This window comes from Nerophis lumbriciformis, linkage group LG21 (genome assembly GCF_033978685.3).
Source record: "Nerophis lumbriciformis linkage group LG21, RoL_Nlum_v2.1, whole genome shotgun sequence".
Lineage (NCBI taxonomy): Eukaryota > Metazoa > Chordata > Actinopteri > Syngnathiformes > Syngnathidae > Nerophis > Nerophis lumbriciformis.
The window spans coordinates 27,350,998-27,372,500 of record NC_084568.2 but is presented as its reverse complement, the minus strand read 5'-3'; the positions used below and the strand labels follow the sequence as shown (position 1 = coordinate 27,372,500).

General features: G+C 40.3%; 1 protein-coding gene across 1 annotated transcript in view; it reads left to right on the top strand.

Annotated features, from left to right (window-relative positions):
• Positions 1-5,401: 5,401 nt before the first annotated feature.
• Positions 5,402-21,503, top strand: part of ecm1b (extracellular matrix protein 1b) — a 33,849-nt gene continuing 17,747 nt past the window's right edge. The window contains exons 1-5 of the mRNA XM_061982530.2: positions 5,402-5,702; positions 15,756-15,812; positions 19,004-19,066; positions 19,158-19,202; positions 19,602-19,634. Coding sequence (XP_061838514.1) covers positions 5,633-5,702; positions 15,756-15,812; positions 19,004-19,066; positions 19,158-19,202; positions 19,602-19,634 — 268 coding nt within the window. The 5' untranslated portion in view covers positions 5,402-5,632. The remainder of the gene's footprint in view (positions 5,703-15,755; positions 15,813-19,003; positions 19,067-19,157; positions 19,203-19,601; positions 19,635-21,503) is intronic.

The window sequence follows — 21,503 nt, the reverse complement described above, 5'->3', positions numbered from 1 at the left end:
GAACAGCGTAAACGCTTTAAGGACACTCTAAAGGCCAAGCTCAAGGGCTGTGGTCTGGACCCAGAGACCTGGGAAGCCGATGCCCAACACCGTTCAAACTGGCGCTCTGCAGTCTGGCATGGTGTAGCAGACTTCGAGGAAAAAAGCATCCATGAAGCCGAACAGAAGCGACAGCTCCGCAAGACCAGAGACAGTTCCTCCCTCTCAGCCAGCCACCCCCCAGCCATAACCTGCCCTCACTGCAGCCAGTCATTCCGCGCAAGGATTGGTCTCATCAGCCATCTTCGCACACACAAATCAACGTGAAGTCACCTGGTCATCTTCAAAAACGAAGGACAAACATGATATATATATATATATATGTATGTATATGTCTTAATAAGGTTATCCAAAAAATAGTGCTCGATACCGTAGTAGAGCGCAATATATGTATGTGTGGGAAAAAAATCACAAGACTATTTCATCTCTACAGGCCTGTTTCATGAGGGGGGGTTCCCTCAATCATCAGGAGATTTTAATGGGAGCATTCACATACCATGGTTTATATAGGGCACAGAGTGGGTGGGTACAGGCTGGCGTAGGGGCGTGGTGATTGGCTCATGTGTTACCTAGGAGGTGTTTCCGTCTGTGGCGGCATGCTGTTACAATTTCGCTGCGCTTGTTGAGGGATGACAGGTCTGGACGGTAAATAATAAACAGTTTCTCTTTCAAGCATAGGTTGCATCTTTTATTACCACTATTGTAAGGTGTGCTGGATGCAAGAATTTGCCATGTTATTGAATATTCAACATTATTGTCTTTGAGGTCCCAAATGTGTTTGCTGAGTTCTGTGGTATTCCGCAGGTTTTGGTTCCTGAAAGAAGCCTTGTGATCCGCAGGTTTTGGTTCCTGAAAGAAGCCTTGTGACACAAATTCCTCAATCTGATTGACAAACACTTTCCCAAAGACAACACCCTAAGAAAAGTATTCAACAAGAACAACATTAAATTGAGCTACAGCTGTATGAACAATATACGACAAATTATCTCAAACCACAACAAAACAATTGCAAATGAGCCGTCGGCCCCAGGACAGAGCGACTCCAAAACCAACAAAGGCTGCAACTGTCGAAAGAAACCTGATTGCCCTCTCAACGGGGGGTGCTTACAAACATCAGTTGTCTACCAATCTAAGGTAACACGCAAGGACATTAACACATCCGACACATATGTAGGATTAACCGAGGGAGAATTCAAAACCAGATGGAACAATCACAAGGCTTCTTTCAGGAACCAAAACCTGCGGAATACCACAGAACTCAGCAAACACATTTGGGACCTCAAAGACAATAATGTTGAATATTCAATAACATGGCAAATTCTTGCATCCAGCACACCTTACAATAGTGGTAATAAAAGATGCAACCTATGCTTGAAAGAGAAACTGTTTATTATTTACCGTCCAGACCTGTCATCCCTCAACAAGCGCAGCGAAATTGTCACAGCATGCCGCCACAGACGGAAACACCTCCTAGGTAACACATGAGCCAATCACCACGCCCCTACGCCAGCCTGTACCCACCCACTCTGTGCCCTATATAAACCATGGTATGAGAATGCTCCCATTAAAATCTCCTGATGATTGAGGGAACCCCCCCTCATGAAACAGGCCTGTAAAGATGAAATAGTCTTGTGATTTTTTTCCCACACATACATATATATGTATGTATATATATATACATCTATATATATATATATATATATATATATATATATATATATATATATATATATATATATATATATATATATATATATATATACAGTTATAGTCAAAAGTTTACATACACTTGTACAGAACATAAAGTCATGGCTGTCTTGAGTTTCCAATAATTTCTACAACTCTTAGTTTTTTTGATAGAGTTCATTGGAGCACATACTTGTTGTCACAAAAAACATTCATGAAGTTTGGTTCTTTTATGAATTTATTATGGGTCTACTGAAAATGTGACCAAATCTGCTGGGTCAAAAGTATACATACAGCAAGGTTAATATTTGGTTACATGTCCCTTGGCAAGTTTCACTGCAATAAGGTAGCCATCCAAAGGCTTCTGGCAAGCTTCTGGTTAAATTTTTGACCAGTCTTCTTGACAAAATTGGTGCAGTTCAGCTGAATTTGTTGGTTTTCTGACTTGGACTTGTTTCTTCAGCATTGTCCACACGTTTAAGTCAGGACTTTGAGAAGGCCATTCTAAAACCTTCATTCTAGCCTGATTTAGCCATTCCTTTACCACTTTTGATGTGTGTTTGGGGTCATTGTCCTGTTGGAACATCCAACTGCGCCCAAGACCCAACCTCCGGGCTGATGATTTTAGGTTGTCCTGAAGGATTTGGAGGTAATCCTCCTTTTTCATTGTCCCATTTACTCTCTGTAAAGCACCAGTTCCATTGGCAGCAAAACAGGCCCAGAGCATAATACTACCACCACCATGCTTGACAGTAGGTGTGGTGTTCCTGGGGTTAAAGGCCTCATCTTTTCTCCTCCAAACATATTGCTGGGTATTGTGGCCAAACAGCTAATTTTTTGTGTCATCTGACATCACATGGACAAAGATAAGACCTTCGGGAGGAAAGTTCTCTGGACAATGCTGAAGAATCAAGTCCATGTCAGAAAACCAACAAATGTAGCTGAACTGCACCAATTTTGTCAAGAGGAGTGGTCAAAAATTCAACCAGAAGCTTGCCAGAAGCCTTTGGATGGCTACCAAAAGCGCCTTATTGCAGTGAAACTTGCCAAGGGACATGTAACCAAATATTAACATTGCTGTATGTATACTTTTGACCCAGCAGATTTGGTCACATTTTCAGTAGACCGATAATAAATTAAAAAAATAACCAAACTTCATGAATGTTTTTTGTGACCAACAAGTATGTGCTCCAATCACTCTATCACAAAAAAATAAGAGTTGTAGAAATTACTGGAAACTCAAGACAGCCATGACATATTGCTGGATATTGTGGCCAAACAGCTCAATTTTTGTTTCATCTGACATCACATGGCCAAAAATAAGACCTTTTGGAGGAAAGTTCTGTGGTCAGATGAAACAAAACTTGAGCTGTTATACCCAGATTGTTATATCCAATCACTCTATCACAAAAAAATAAGAGTTGCAGAAGTTATTGGAAACTCAAGACAGCCATGACATTGGCACTCAGCATCAAGGGTTGGAATTGGGGGTTAAATCACCAAAAATGATTCCCGGGCGCGGCACCGCTGCTGCCCATTGCTCCCCTCACCTCCCAGGGGGTGAACAAGGGGATGGGTGAAATGCAGAGGACAAATTTCACCACACCTAGTGTGTGTGTGACAATCATTGGTACTTTAACTTTTAATTATATTCTTTACAAGTGTATGTAAACTTTTGACCACAACGATATAAATGTGTGTGTGTGTATATATATATATATATATATATATATATATATATATATATATATATATATATATATATATATATATTTATATATATATATATATATATATATATATATATATATATATATATATATATTTACACACACAGGTAAAAGCCAGTAAATTAGAATATTTTGAAAAACTTGATTTATTTCAGTAATTGCATTCAAAAGGTGTAACTTGTACATTATATTTATTCATTGCACACAGACTGATGCATTCAAATGTTTATTTCATTTAATTTTGATGATTTGAAGTGGCAACAAATGAAAATCCAAAATTCCGTGTGTCACAAAATTAGAATATTACTTAAGGCTAATACAAAAAAGGGATTTTTAGAAATGTTGGCCAACTGAAAAGTATGAAAATGAAAAATATGAGCATGTACAATACTCAATACTTGGTTGGAGCTCCTTTTGCCTCAATTACTGCGTTAATGCGGCGTGGCATGGAGTCGATGAGTTTCTGGCACTGCTCAGGTGTTATGAGAGCCCAGGTTGCTCTGATAGTGGCCTTCAACTCTTCTGCGTTTTTGGGTCTGGCATTCTGCATCTTCCTTTTCACAATACCCCACAGATTTTCTATGGGGCTAAGGTCAGGGGAGTTGGCGGGCCAATTTAGAACAGAAATACCATGGTCCGTAAACCAGGCACGGGTAGATTTTGCGCTGTGTGCAGGCGCCAAGTCCTGTTGGAACTTGAAATCTCCATCTCCATAGAGCAGGTCAGCAGCAGGAAGCATGAAGTGCTCTAAAACTTGCTGGTAGACGGCTGCGTTGACCCTGGATCTCAGGAAACAGACTGGACCGACACCAGCAGATGACATGGCACCCCAAACCATCACCCAACCATGCAAATTTTGCATTTCCTTTGGAAATCGAGGTCCCAGAGTCTGGAGGAAGACAGGAGAGGCACAGGATCCACGTTGCCTGAAGTCTAGTGTAAAGTTTCCACCATCAGTGATGGTTTGGGGTGCTATGTCATCTGCTGGTGTCGGTCCAGTCTGTTTCCTGAGATCCAGGGTCAACGCAGCCGTCTACCAGCAAGTTTTAGAGCACTTCATGCTTCCTGCTGCTGACCTGCTCTATGGAGATGGAGATTTCAAGTTCCAACAGGACTTGGCGCCTGCACACAGCGCAAAATCTACCCGTGCCTGGTTTACGGACCATGGTATTTCTGTTCTAAATTGGCCCGCCAACTCCCCTGACCTTAGCCCCATAGAAAATCTGTGGGGTATTGTGAAAAGGAAGATGCAGAATGCCAGACCCAAAAACGCAGAAGAGTTGAAGGCCACTATCAGAGCAACCTGGGCTCTCATAACACCTGAGCAGTGCCAGAAACTCATCGACTCCATGCCACGCCGCATTAACGCAGTAATTGAGGCAAAAGGAGCTCCAACCAAGTATTGAGTATTGTACATGCTCATATTTTTCATTTTCATACTTTTCAGTTGGCCAACATTTCTAAAAATCCCTTTTTTGTATTAGCCTTAAGTAATATTCTAATTTTGTGACACACGGAATTTTGGATTTTCATTTGGTGCCACTTCAAATCATCAAAATTAAATGAAATAAACATTTGAATGCATCAGTCTGTGTGCAATGAATAAATATAATGTACAAGTTACACCTTTTGAATGCAATTACTGAAATAAATCAAGTTTTTCAAAATATTCTAATTTACTGGCTTTTACCTGTATATACACATTGGGGTACCCTGCGTTAACTGCTTTTCCTTCTTTAATTTAGGTAGTGAGTCGTGAGTCCGATTAAGTAGTTTGAACGACTCCTTCATGAAGGTCTCGTCTCTTTTGAGGAGTGTGCGAGCAGAAAGTGTCCATCGTGTGTTGTTGTCCATGTAGATAACATCGGACAAGTCAGTTGTGAGTCATGTCCAAAAACTTGTTCCCTCCCTTCCCTCTCTCTCTCTCTCTCTCTCTCTCTCGCCTCGTCTCGCCACGGCAGGACTCAAGAAGCGTCAATAAAACGGTCAGTCCGGTGCTGTTCCTGCTCAGAAGAGAGGAGACACCGCAGCGTTTGTTGGAACCTTTTTTTTCTCCACACAAGCAGGCTCGCGAGTGTTTAATCCACTCAGTAAGCCTTCGAGGTCGGCTTGTTGCTCCTACTGGTTACCGCTGACTGACTCCAAGCCTTCAGGGCAAACATTTTGTTCTGGCAATAATGGGCTCCTCTTCGCTTCTGGCCCCCGTTGTTGTGCCGCTCATGATTCTGCTCGTTTCGGCGGCCAAGGGTAAGTTTGTGTTTGTTTGTTTGGCTAGCAAGTTGTGTGTTTGCTTTCTGGCTCATGACCAGCCTCCATTTTGGTTAGCCAATGGACACATTCACTTCAACGTCTTCTTGAAATAAATATTCAACTTTTGTTAAATGACAACTCTGCTCTTCTTTTTTTTTAAATCATTAATTAAGTAAAACACAAACTTGTGGGTTAGTTTAAGCTAAATATGGCCAACATAAATTTAAAATCAACCAGCTTGAATGTAAGTAAGACAGCTGTATCTAAAGTGCGGCACGGGGGCCATTTCTAGCCAGCGGTTCGTTTTTATTGGCACGCAACACAATGTAGAAATAGAAGAAATAAATAGAACACATAAAGCTTGATCTTAATAGATATACATTGGGGCTATAAAATTAACACAAAAATCTTGCATTAATCTTCTATCAACGCAGATTTTTCACCCAGTTTATTTTGACTCATACTTGCCAACCTTGAGACCTCCGATTTCGGGAGGTGGTTGGGGGCGTGGTTAAGAGGGGAGGAGTATATTTACAGCTAGAATTCACTAAGTCAAGTATATCATATTATATATATATATATATATGTATGTATGTATGTATGTATGTATGTATGTATGTATATATATATATATATATATATATATATATATATATATATTATACAAGAAATACTTGACTTTCAGTGAATTCTAGCTATAAATATATATTTATTTTATTATATATGTATATATATATATATAAAATAAATACTTGAATTTCAGTGTTCATTTATTTACACATATACACACAGATAACACTCATCTACTCATTGTTGAGTTAAGGGTTGAATTGTCCATCCTTGTTCTATTCTCTGTCACTATTTTTCTAACCATGATGATGATGCATTGCTGTGTGGCACGCACAAAAGTGCTTTCATCAAATGCACTAGATGGCAGTATTGTCCTGTTTAAGAGTGTCACAACATTGCTGTTTACGGCAGACAAACTGCTTTACGGTAGACGTGACTGCTGTTGTTGTGTGTTGTTGCCGCGCTGGGTCTGGGAGGACGTTAATGAAACTGCCTAACAATAAACCCACATAAGAAACCAAGAACTCGCCCTCCATCATTCTACAGTTATAACGTGATTGGGCAGGTATGCTGTTTATTTTGTGGGAAAGCGGACTCAGGTCCGCATGGACCTGAGTCCGCCTGAATTTCGGGAGATTTTCAGGAGAAAATTTGTCCCGGGAGGCTCTGAATTTCGGGAGTCTCCCGGAAAATCCGGGAGGGTTGGCAAGTATGTTTTGACTGGATATGCTCCTTTAAAAGAAGACTATGTTCACACTTCTGGGTCCGTTGTACAATTCCGATTTTTTTGGTCGAAGCTGATCTTTTTTATGTACCGTATTTTTCGGACTATAAGTCGCTCCAGAGTATACGTCGCGCCGGCCGAAAATGCACAATAAGGAAGGAAAAAAACATATACCGTATTTTCCGCACCATAAGGCGCCCTGGGTTATAAGCCGCGCCTTCAATGAACGGCATATTTCAAAACTTTGTCCACCTATAAGCCGCCCCGTGTTGTAAGCCGCATCTAACTGCGCTAAAGGAATGTCAAAAAAACAGTCAGATAGGTCAGTCAAACTTTAATAATATATTAAAAACCAGCGTGATGTGGGCGCGCATGGAGTCGTATATCAACATGGACGGAGCTGCGTGAAAAAAGCCACCCGGCCTCTTCGCGTAAACTTACCTTAACCACTCGCTCATCTTTTCTTCATCCATCCATCCCTTCGAGTTAGCTTTTATGATGACGCCGGCTGGAAAGGTCTCTTTTGGCAAGGTCTTCCTTTTGAATATCACCATGGGTGGAAGTTTCTGGCCATTAGCATGGCAAGCTAGAACCACAGTGAAGGATGACTTCTCATTCCCTGTGGTGCGAATATTCACCGTACGTGCTCCCGTTGTATCCACAGTGCGGTTCACTGGAATATCAAAAGTCAGTGGAACCTCGTCCATGTTGATAATGTTCTCTGGCCGGATCTTTTTTTCAGCTATCTTGTTTTTACAATATGCATGGAAAGTAGCCAGCTTTTCTTGAAAGTCTTTAGGCAGTTGCTGTGAAATAGTAGTCCGTGTGCGGATGGAGCGATTGCGTCTTTTCATGAACCGGAAACCTGTCGCTTAGTAGGAGCCATTTTGTGGTCTTTACAGATGTAAACACACAAAGGAAATGAAACGTAATATCCGCGCGCTTCTTCTTCTTCTACGCGGGCGGGTGGTTGCTTACAGTAGAAGAAGAAGCGCTTCCTGTTCTATGGGGGCGGGTGCTTACCTTGGCGGTTGCTTGCGTAGAAGAAGAAGCACTTCCTCTTCTACGGGGAAAAAAGATGGCGGCTGTTTACCGTAGTTGCGAGACCGAAACTTTATGAAAATTAATCTTAATATTAATCCATATATAAAGCGCACCGGGTTATAAGCCGCACTGTCAGCTTTTGAGTAAATTTGTGGTTTTTAGGTGCGGCTAATAGTGCGGAAAATACGGTATACGTCGCACTGGCGTATAAGTCGCATTTTTGGGGGAAATTTTATTTGATAAAATCCAACACCAAGAATAGACATTTGAAAGGCAATTTAAAATAAATAAAGAATAGTGAACAACAGGCTGAATAAGTGTACGCCATATGACGCACAAATAACCAACTGAGAATGTGCCTGGTATGTTAACGCAACACATCATGGCAAGAGTCATTCAAATAACTATAACATAGAGAACATGCTATACGTTTACCAAACAATCTGTCACTCCCGATCGCTAAATCCGATTAAATCTTTTTCCCCGGTGTCGCCTCTGGTATGCGCCCCGCTAGCGTCCTTCCTTTCTGCTGCTCAATTGCTGTTCTCTGCAGCATATTTCACTACGTCCAGCTTGTAATCTGCAGTATATGATTTCCTTTTCGGTGCCATTTTAGTTCAGTCCTTCTCAGTTTTTATAAGTTACCGCGATTGTTGATGTGATCCATTTTAATAGCTCCGGCAGTAGCGTATAGCATATAGCAGAGGTGTGGACTCGAGTCACATGACTTGGACTTGAGTCAGACTCGAGTCATGAATTTGATGACTTTAGACTCGACTTGACAAAATGTAAAAAGACTTGCAACTCGACTTAGACTTTAACATCAATGACTTGTGACTTCACTTGGACTTGAGCCTTTTGAATTGACATGACTTGACATGACTTGCTACTTTCCCCAAAACCCAAAGATGAAAAAGTTATTCGGGAGCGCTCCGTATTTTTCATTGTGTACTTGTCTATCAGCGTTGCGTGTGTCAGCTGGTGTGGTCTCAGTACAACAGCCAATCAAATTAGATCTACTTTGTTTTCATCACACAGCATTCATCCAATCAAATTGCAGGACAACCAACGAAGAAGACATGTCCAAACCACACGCCAGTGAACAAAAAATGATACCTAAAATAATTTTGTTTGGGTATAAATATTACGAGGTGGTCAACACAAAACGGTTTGCAGTATGCAACACATGCGGTTCGAAAATTACTGATGGAGAGGCAACAACTTCCAACTTCGTCCGGCATTTGAAGTTGCACAAAGAACGGTAAGTTTTGAATGTAAGATAACGTTTATTGGCTAAGTAACGTGACTTTTATTTGCTGTGTAGTTAAATCAGTGAGGCTGTAAACTCACTGCTAACGTTATAACGTTATTGCAAACACGGGAATCTGTTGCAGTTCACTACCTTATTTATACTTTTTGTTCAGTGATTTTTTTTTTAAGCAGGGTTACGTTAGTCAACATATCACACGTAACGTTAGACGGCGGTCAGCAGCACCGCGTATTTTAGCCACCTAAAAAAAGACAAAAATAGTCAAATAAAGGTCAGTTAAAATGTATACTATATTATGAATATGTGTACCGTTTTAGCTAGCTTTCTGACATACTGTTGGTTGTTTACCTCAGTAGTCCCCAACCACCGGGCCGCGGCCCGGTACTGGTCCGTGGATCAATTGGTATCGGGCCGCACAAGAAATACATTTTTTATTTTTATTTTTTTTTTTAAATCAACATAAAAAACACAAGATACACTTACAAGTAGTGCACCAACCCAAAACAACTCTCTCCCCCCTTTTGTTCTGGGCATTGAACATGAAGACTCTTCCTTCACTGTTCCGAGTGGCCATGAGAGTCTTGGCAGTGCCTGCCTCCAGTGCTCCAGTGGAGCGAGTTTTCAGCCATGGTGGCATCATACTACGCCCCCATCGTGCACAATGACTGACAGACTCTTGGCTAATTTGGTCTTTTGCAAATGCAATGCAGCATAGGGCCCTGACATATAAAAAGTACAACTTTTTTGTTATGTTCACGTATATGTCATGTTTTTTCAATGTTAACACTTTTGTACAAATAAGTACATTTGCACTTTATTTTTCAATGTGTTTGTTCTGTAAAGGAATGAGTTAATGTTTAAAATGACTGGTTAATAGTGCTATTATAAAGTGCAATGTCAGCACAATTTTCTTTCCTGCAATTTAAAATGCACTTGTTTTAATAAATAAATACAGCGTTTGAAAAGCATACACAATCTGTGTTAATATATTAGTCTGTGGTTAAAAGGACTTGAAAGGACTCGAAACTCAAAATGCAGGACTTAGGACTTGACTTGAGACTTTCCAGTCTTGACTTTGGACTTGACTCGGGGCTTGCCTGTCTTGACTCGGGACTTGACTCGGACTTGAGGGCAAAGACTTGAGACTTACTTGTGACTTGCAAAACAATGACTTGGTCCCACCTCTGGCATATAGCAGTTAGCATATCATGGCCCACAAGGCACTTCTGCCATGACTCGCCCCCGCCGAATTCTTATTGGTTGGCGTGTGAGTGACGATTGCTGACGTGTGTGTGACGATTGCGGACATTTTCTTCGTCGCTCACGCGAATCAGATAAATAATATTATTTGATATTTTACGGTAATGTGTTAATAATTTCACACATAAGTCGCTCCGGAGTATACGTCGCACCCACGGCCAAACTATGAAAAAAACGTTGACTTATAGTCCGAAAAATACGGTAGTTGCTCCCATTACACACAAAAAAGTGATGTCTAATCTCACCCGCATGTAGGCATGACGTCATTGGCGCCGATCTACATTTCTGCCAATGGGTGCTAGATGTGTGTATTAAAAAGAAAAATAGACGTTCAGCGAAGTTAATATCCCATATGATTTGTGGCTTTATTATTTTGTAAAACGGACCAAACACGCCACAAAACTAACTACAACAAGATTGATTTTTCAAAAATTAAAGATTGAAAGCTTCTATCAATCCCATGTGGGTGCTCGGGCCCCAAAGCACCCACGGGATCGGCGCCTATGCATGGCGTCATGACGTCACACGTTCTGCAGTGTTTACGGAAGTAAACATGGCTCCAATTCTAGTAGGTGTCAGTCCTGGCATATTTGTGGCAATTTTAAGGACTTTGTGCAATCAAAGTCAACATTTTCTGAACGGAATGATTGCACGTAGAAGATTAAGAAGGAAGAGGGCAAGCATTATGGCTCTCACAGTTTATGGGGCATTTCAACATCTGCTCCGAAGAGAATGTGGGCAAGCAGTCGAAGACTGGGGTGGTGGGACATTGAAGTGAGTCCCTCAAACATTAGTTTCGCTTGATTTCTGCTCAATTGTAGACTATCTATTTCGGTGAAGAATTATGACACTTGCCACTTTTCGATGATGTGTTGGTCGGATGAACGCGACTCGATTGCATGGGCAAGCAGTCGAAGACTGGGGTGGTGGGACATTGAAGTGAGTTCCTAAAACATTAGTTTCGCTTGATTTCTGCTCAATTGTAGACTATCTATTTCGGTGAAGAATTATGACACTTGCCACTTTTCGATGATGTGTTGGTCGGATGAACGCGACTCGATTGTTCACACATCGCAGACATATCCGATTTATATCCACATACAAAAGAGGCCTGGGTCAGATTTGAAAAATTCAGAATTGCACTGTTCACGTTGACATGAAAAATTCCGATACATGTCACATGTGGCCCAATAAATCAGAATTGACCTGCAGTGTGAACAAAGCCTCTGACTAGTGTGCTCGGTGGAAAATTGCACTTCAAAATACACCCCGATGGGACTTTAGATAATAATGTTACCAAGTGTTAAGCGAATAAATGTCGTACATTTAATGAAAACATTTTTTTTTAATATTCATGTATGACATTGGCCAGTTTAATTGCATTTGTGTCAAAATATGCAAGTAAATCATTGTGATTAATCATGAATTGTGTTTAATCACATAATTTGTTTAAAAAAAATTCTACAGCACCAACATGAATATAACAATATCAACAATGTAACAATATGAAAAACACAACAAAAAACATGGATATTTGCGAAGATAAACATAGAAGGGAACTGAAAGTTATCATTTTCATCATGCTACTATCGAACGAACACTGATACTACCGCTGGTATCTGTGATGTTGATATCTTAATTGATCCGCCCACCCAATGAACTATTATTAAAGAGTGTCAAGATTATGTTTACAGTGTAGATCAGGTTTGTCAAACTCATTTTAGCTCAGGGGCCGCATGGAGGAAAATCTATTCCCACGCGGCCCGGACTGATAAAATCGTGGCATAATAATTTAAAAATAAAGACACCTTCAAAAAATGTTTTTGTTTTACTTCAGCCAAAAATAAAACAACCACATTCTGAAAATGTACACATTACAAATAATCCTCATGGCAAAACACTTCAAGTTAGTTGAAAATTCTGAAGGAAAAATGTGGTACAGTTTCAAAAGACCTTGAAGAACACAAAGAACTTAGAATTTGTCTCGGTATATTTACAAAGCCATGAAACCTCAAGCACTTCCTCTTCAGCATTCTCATGTTTACGGTTCACCGCTAAAAACATGTTTGGAAAAGCAACCAAGTGTTTCCTCAAACCGCCACATTGGTGACATCCCCAACTGCAACAACACATTCATTCATCTTCATTCAAATATTACAATTCTAATGTAATCAAAACAATGGTCAAAATGACACCATAATAGCCGAATTAAAGGTAACATAACTACAAACTCTGCAACATCGCGTGGACATCGGGGGCGGTACCTCTGGATTGGCAGACCGGGGTGGTGGTTCCTCTCTTTAAGAAGGGGAACCGGAGGGTGTGTTCCAACTATCGTGGGATCACACTCCTCAGCCTTCCCGGTAAGGTCTATTCAGGTGTACTGGAGAGGAGGCTACGCCGGATAGTCGAACCTCGGATTCAGGAGGAACAGTGTGGTTTTCGTCCTGGTCGTGGAACTGTGGACCAGCTCTATACTCTCGGCAGGGTCCTTGAGGGTGCATGGGAGTTTGCCCAACCAGTCTACATGTGCTTTGTGGACTTGGAGAAGGCATTCGACCGTGTACCCCGGGAAGTCCTGTGGGGAGTGCTCAGAGAGTATGGGGTAACGGACTGTCTTATTGTGGCAGTTCGCTCCCTGTATAATCAGTGCCAGAGCTTGGTCCGCATTGCCGGCAGTAAGTCGGACACGTTTCCAGTGAGGGTTGGACTCCGCCAAGGCTGCCCTTTGTCACCGATTCTGTTCATAACCTTTATGGACAGAATTTCTAGACGCAGTCAGGGCGTTGAGGGGATCTGGTTTGGTGGCTGCAGGATTAGGTCTCTGCTATTTGCAGATGATGTGGTCCTGATGGCTTCCTCTGGCCAAGATCTTCAGCTCTCGCTGGATCGGTTCGCAGCCGAGTGTGAAGCGACTGGGATGGGAATCAGCACCTCCAAGTCCGAGTCCATGGTTCTCTCCCGGAAAAGGGTGGAGTGCCATCTCCGGGTTGGGGAGGAGATCTTGCCCCAAGTGGAGGAGTTCAAGTACCTCGGAGTCTTGTTCACGAGTGGGGGAAGAGTGGACCGTGAGATCGACAGGCGGATCGGTGCGGTATCTTCAGTAATGCGGACGCTGTATCGATCCGTTGTGGTGAAGAAGGAGCTGAGCCGGAAGGCAAAGCTCCCGATTTACCGGTCGATCTACGTTCCCATCCTCACCTATGGTCATGAGCTTTGGGTCATGACCGAAAGGACAAGATCACGGGTACAAGCGGCCGAAATGAGTTTCCTCCGCCGAGTGGCGGGGCTCTCCCTTAGAGATAGGGTGAGAAGCTCTGTCATTCGGGGGGAGCTCAAAGTAAAGCCGCTGCTCCTCCACATCGAGAGGAGCCAGATGAGGTGGTTCGGGCATCTGGTCAGGATGCCACCCGAACGCCTCCCTAGGAAGGTGTTTCGGGCACGTCCGACCGGTAGGAGGCCACGGGGAAGACCCAGGACACGCTGGGAAGACTATCTCTCCCGGCTGGCCTGGGAACGCCTCGGGATCCCCCGGGAGGAGCTGGACGAAGTGGCTGGGGAGAGGGAAGTCTGGGCTTCCCTGCTTAAGCTGCTGCCCCCGCGACCCGACCTCGGATAAGCGGAAGAAGATGGATGGATGGATAACTACAAACTTAACCAATGTGAGATAAAATAAAATAGAACAAACAAACAAATGTAGAAACACACATTTTTACAATTTTGCTTTGGCTGGTCTGAAAATAAACTACAACTCCCAGCATATGGACTACATTGTGGAGGCTTTGAGCGATGTGAAGGGGAGAGACAGGAAGCAGGAAGTGAAGTGTGTTCTACTTCGTAGTCGAAAAGAGGAATTAAGTTTTTTCAAAATAACGTTTTGAGTCAAGTTGCTAACAATAAGACAAACCAACCCTGGCGAAAACATACAGTAACAGTTATGGCGGAGGTAATAAATTGCGCCGCGTTCGTCTTGACTGATCCAAGCCATTACTGACTCGGTGAAGGCGCACCGTGCCGAGGGAAAGCGCCTGCTACTCACCGAAGCTACCTGATACTGTAAGTTACCATCACCCGGAAAAGATGACGGCAGCAAAACTAAACGTTAATTTGTGAGGCATTTGCATTATTAAAAGTTCAAATGTGAGTTGACTTTTCTGAGAAACTGCATTTTCCAAACTGATCGAAAAAATATCCACTGTAGAGAAGACTGCTTCTCAGAAAGTAAAAGTTGAGAGAGACAGTGGATGTTCCCGGACAATTCTTTGCACTTAAAAATACTTGTTTGTAGTAATAAATATGATAACAACATTTTATCATTATGTTTGTGGTAAATTACAGTAAGTGTGCTTATCCCAAATTTTCCTGTTTATCCTAAATATGCCTGCCACTTCATTTTACTTACTATGGCATTTTTGGGTGTGTTTTTTTTGTTTTTTTGAAGGGGGGGGTGGTATATTACAAAAATATCGTACCATGACCTTATTAGCATGATAACATCGTACCGTGAGATTTTTGTCACCCAGTATATGTGACTTTATTTTATGGTGTTTATGGTTTGAGTTTATTTCGAACATGCATACAATTTAAAACTTTATGCATCACAATTTCCAGTTTCTCTTTTCAATATGTTCGAAAAAGAGTAGGAAGAGGCAGAGTTTATTTTATCTGAACCCTTTTTCATTACATAGCAATTGTTAACACTTTTGTTTACTTCCTGTTATCAATGTATTCACAATATACTCCATAATAATGAAATATTACCACCACCACAATAAAGTTGTTATAAGTACACCTCTGCATAACATTGTATCCTATTATTAACATTAAAGAAAACAACACACCATTCTTTATTTTTCACCCAACATAGTCACAGTGAAGCCAAGCGCTATATTATTTGTCATATTCTAGTACGGCAAAAAAATCATGTTCCCCGAGATCACAAGCCCGAGCATCGCACTGCGCCACTATTAGAAAAGGACTGTCCTAATGTAACGAGAATGCAGCATATTTTCTGGTTGTTTAACATTGTGAACCACAACTTCTAATCTCCATGACACTTGTTATGTCCAAGACAAGTACTTCCTTCCTGTCTGGCTGTCTTATTTTGACTACAAAACAAAACATTGCTGTTGCATAACTGTCTGACTTTCTGCTCTCTCTCTCTGTGTCTCCAACCTTCCAGATGAGCACGACATGGAGCAACGTGCGGTCACCTTTGACCTTGACGCCATCATGCAAGGTAAGTCCCTGGAAGTGTTTTCACATCTAAGCGCTGAATCTTTGCCAGTTACAATTAGGAAACGCATGGTTTTTTTTGGCAAGCTGAAATGAAAAAGACAAGCCCAAAAAGGAGATAAATACTTAAACCCTTAAATGTTAACAGTAATTTAACATAAACAAGCCCAGATCATCAGCGGAGATAACTTAATTTGTTTTTGACTGGACCATACCATTTTCATCATGATTCAAACTGCAATAGTTTCTCTGAAATAGTGTGGGTGTTTGACTGGCAAATTTTGGTTGTATTTATTTGTGTATGATAGCAAGCTAATTCCTGGTTTATGGATGATAGCATAAAGATGCACTCTGCCCCTTTTTAGACCATTCAAACTATCGTGAAGGGTCAAAAACACCACCTTCAAAAGGGTTCAATAGTTGGCCCTTTTGTGCCATTTCTGTTCTTAAATTGCATTTTTTGTTTTATTAGATTAGTGATGTATACCGAGTACAGGTATTTTCTGGCTCCACTGGTTCTTTTAATTTATATAGTACACACTACACAGACACATACAGTACATCAGTCGCTGTTAATACTCAATATGGCCTCCGGTCCGTCATTTAAATACGTCCGTGTGCAACATAAGTACAAATTACAATTTCTATTATAACAAAATGCACATCCACCCAAAATGCTCATTAATTGTATTGATTTATATGATATATTTAATATACCATATGAAAGGTATGTGCTCTGCACATGAATACCACACACAATTATTAGTTCCAGCTGAGTGTAATTGTAATAAATAGAAACACAGTGATGGATCTGAGTCTTATTTATAAGATAATGACATAACAACCACATTGCTCCTTGCACTGCAGACATAGTTGACTTGTGTTAAGACTTAAAAAGCAGGTGTTGATGAAAGACTTCCCTGCTGTGTGATGTTACATGATGGTGTTGTACAACCTCTTGTGCTAATAAAAATGGTAATAAAAAATTATTTTTTGTTCACAGCTTTACTAACTCCTAAGTGCCAATAAGAGTACAGATGAATACCTTTATTGATATTGGTATTCATAATATCTTAATGATTTACATCCTTATGTTTGATGTTCCTTTTTGAAGACAGATGTAAAAGTAAAACTCATTAGGTTCCCATGTGACGCAAAAATAGACTAAGAGGCTACTTTTTAGAGGGGTTGATTTGTGACTGTTATGTCAGGACTTGTCCCAAAATATTTTTTTGGATTGCTTCCATGATCCCTCTTGTGTCAAGTTAAACAACCTTTTTAAACCCAAGGACAGCTTGCATACCTCTGGCAGCCTTGTGTGTGTGTGTGTGTGTGTGTGTGTGTGTGTGTGTGTGTGTGTGTGTGTGTGTGTGTGGACATTAATAATGTACTATGAAGAAAAGGGGAAAGACTGTGACAGTTTGTGTATCATGCCAATTACTATACTACAGTAAAACTACAGCAAAAATAAACAATCATTCTTTTAAAATCAGTTGGGTCCTTGTTTCCGTAACAACCTTACTGTACTATCTGTGGGTGATGGTTGACACTTAAAGTGTGTTCCCTATGTCCAGTTTATTCCGGTGTTTTAGTTGTCCTAGCAGAAAATCCAGCTTCACAAAGATAAGATGTTGCAAAAGGAGTCAGAGCTTTCAGTGATTTTTAGCAATGTCGGGATATTCTGTCCTGACTTCAACCCAGAATTCAAGGAGATTAGAAGTTGGCTCAAACATCATTTTGAGGCCAGAATTATTTACCACATTTTCTTCTTGCAGTATCGAAGTTGATTCACCTGCCTTGTTTACAAATGGATATATGATACAAATCTTCTGTTTTTTGTTTTTTTGTGAAGTAACGTGCAAACTTTTTTGAAAGCTGAGACAGATGATCACTTACCATCTCCTCCATAATCCCTGCTAATGTAGGAAACATGTCAATACATACTGTATTCACTCGCTTTCTTGGGCATTTTGCTATCTTATGTAACCATGTTCAATGCTGGAGGATCAGGGATGGAATTTGGAATTTAGAAGTTGTGGGGACTCAACTGTCTTTCGTACAAAGGGCATGACTTGAAGGGATTTGTTGCATGTTTCGGAGTAATATGAAACAAATATTTCAATAATACATTTTTTGTACTGAAAACAAAACTAACAGGATAAAAAATATTTTACTTGAGTTTTTTAAAGATTCATTATGAATTACTTTGTTTACCCACTCGTTGGTAATTAAACCACTGGAACAAAAGACTGATATTTAAGACATTGCACTAATAGGATTCGGAAACGCATCAGCTGCAGTTTGTCAAATCTTAATCAACAACATAACTACCTTTTTTGAGTGGCGCACTAAACTCCTTGTTTAAATTTTTTGTCTTACTTAATCATGATTCATAATGCTGTGCGGAGGCTAAATGGAGAATAATTGGGCAGCTGCTGCATGCTGTCAATCATTGTCCTGTTGGCAAGAAGATTGCCCCATCAATGAGCTTCGGGACGGGCTAAAGCAGCTGTTTTCCGCCTGGTGCTAGTGTTTGACTTGTCTGTATTTAATAGCGTAACATTAGTTTTGGACGTTAAAAAGTGTGTGCGACAAAAACTGCTCTTTGAAAAAGTGCAGGGGACATGTACCGCCGAGGCACTCCCACATTACATCCATGTGTAGGTGGCTCCATTAAGTGCAATGGTGTGACGCTTGGGCGGAAGTGGGGAATCTTTCAAAATAAGATACCCGCGAGAAGAAGAATAAATTAGATGTAATTTATTTGCGGCCCAGTACTACCACGTCCGTGGCTTGGTATTTTATTTGGTAATGGATGTAAAAATATTTAACACTAACCTAAAAAACTAAAATCCTTATTTTTGGGTAGCATAAGCCGCTGCTTTTCAGAGGGGTCGATTGCCGACTATTTTATCAGGACTTGTACCAAAATTATTTTGTTTATTTTGCTTCCATGAACCCTTTTGTGTCAGGTGATCTGCTAAAATTCCCAAACCCAAATAAGTGGTTTAAATTGCCACTTATTTCCACAGGGTCGGTAATTTCTCTGAAGAGCAGCGTTTTTAGGCCGGAGTTCTATTGCAATGCGTAACTGTGGTTATATCCAGATATAGCGTCAAATTGAATGTTTTTGCACTAAGTGTGATAAGAAGAGGACGCCTCTCTGTGATTATACCAACACTATATGTCTTCTAGAGATGCAGGTACCTGATTCATTTGTGATGCAGCAAGAGGCAGACCTGTCTGATCTCATCAAGGGTACAGTTTTTACCTTCATTCTCGTTTATATTTTAGTTGTCTTTTTACATCAGATGTGGTATGTCTAAAACTTTTTTTTTTCCTGCTGTAGAGTTTGCCATAGAGCTGGAACCAGACAAGTTGGACACACCAAGAGGTAGATGTGGACTGTCTTATCTATGCTATATGTCAGGGGTGTCCAAAGTGAGGCCTGAGAATCATTTTCAGACTTTCTTATTGGCCCTAGACATATTGTAAAAATGAATTTAATTTACCGGTAATATTAAGATGTATTATAATATATTACACTAATTTGCTTTGTCACCTATAACACAAAGCTAAGATTTTTTTGGAAAGCTTGGCATGGATTGACCTACACTGGAATGGTTTTACCATCTTTAATGTAGAAAATATATTAAAGTGAGCCCCCAGTCCCATTATTTAATTTTTCTGTAAGATGCCCTTGCCAGAAAAATTTTGGACACCACTAATGGATATCAAACCAAATATTATTTTAAAAAAATGTTCCACTATTAATACCTTTTTCTTTTTCCAGCTTCCAGACCGGGATCCATGTCGCCGAGAGGACGTCAGTGTTTTTTTTTTACCTTTTGAACTTTATTTGATGTGGACCTCTAAGTTGGAACATAGTCTGTTCCTATCATCTTCTAATTTGTATAGCTTTTAAATTTTTTTTTTTTTTTTTTAGTTTTTCCCATAAGAAATATAAATAATCTCTTGCAGAGTCACACAGTTGTCATCACCGTTATTGAGTGTAAAGCAGTTTTTCAAATAGGACTTAAACATTCCTAACTGTTATTCAATTTAAAAATATAAGTTAAGTGTAAAAAACACACAATCAATCAATCAATGTTTATTTATATAGCCCTAAATCACAAGTGTCTCAAAGGGCTGCACAAGCCACAACGACATCCTCGGTATAGCCCACATAAGGGCAAGGAAAAACTCACCCCAGTGGGACGTCGATGTGAATGACTATGAGAAACCTTGGAGAGGACCGCATATGTGGGTAACCCCCCCCCTCTAGGGAGACCGAATGTAATGGATGTCGAGTGGGTCTAACATAATATTGTGAGAGTCCAGTCCATAGTGGATCCAGCATAACAGTAAGAGTCCAGTCCACAGTGGGGTCAGCAGGAAACCATCCCGAGCGGAGACGGGTCAGCAGCGCAGAGATGTTAATCATTATATTTGAACTACCTGTAGTATAAAAGATAATGGCACGGTCAGCCTAGACAAAATGTACTGCTTTGGTTGTTTGTTTGTTTTTTTATCTGTTGTTAAAAAGCCACACATATACAAAAATTAAACTTCAGGGTATTCAACTAAGAGTTTCCACTTTACACCACTATACGTTTCAGTAATAAGTAGTAAGTATAGTAGTAGTAGTAGTAATAAGTATCAGTAAACTTCTGTATTTATTTTCTTTTTTTTTTTTTCCTGTCATTCACTTTATTACTTAGTTTGTTTATATTTTTAAACGGCTACCAAATCAAAGGTACAATTTTATTTGTATTTTATATACTTAGGTTCACATTTTAACTGGCTACCAAATGAAACTATCATTTATATTTAGTTTATTTAAATTTTCATATTGCTATCTAATCAAAAATAATATTATTCTATTAAATGTATTGATTTACTTTTTTAGTTTATTCATATACAAACCCTGTTTCCATATGAGTTGGGAAATTGTGTTGGATGTAAATATAAACGGAATACAAGGATTTGCAAATCCTTTTCAAACCATATTCAATTGAATGCACTACAAAGACAAGATATTTGATGTTCAAACTCATAAACTTTGGGGTTTTTTTGCAAATAATAATTAACTTAGAATTTCATGGCTGCAACACGTGCCAAGTAGTTGGGAAAGGGCATGCTCACCACAGTGTTACATCACCTTTTCTTTTAACAACACTCAATAAACGATTAGGAACTGAGGAAACTAATTGTTGAAGCTTTGAAAGTGTAATTATTTCCCATTCTTGTTTTATGTAGAGCTTCAGTCGTTCAACAGTGCGGGGTCTCCGTTGTCGTATTTTACGCTTCATAATGCGCCACACATTTTCGGTAGGAGACAGGTCTGGACTGTAGGCGGGCCAGGAAAGTACCCGCACTCTTTTTTTACGAAGCCACGCTGTTGTAACACGTGCTGAATGTGGCTTGGCATTGTCTTGCTGAAATAAGCAGGGGCGTCCATGAAAAAGACGGCGCTTAGATGGCAGCATATGTTGTTCCAAAACCTGTATGTACCTTTCAGCAATAAAGGTGCCTTCACAGATGTGTAAGTCACCCATGCCTTGGGCACTAATGCACCCCCATACCATCACAGATGCTGGCTTTAGAACTTTGCGTCAATAACAGTCTGGATGGTTCGCTTCCCCTTTGGTCCGGATGACACGATGTTGAATATTTCCTAAAACAATTTTAAATG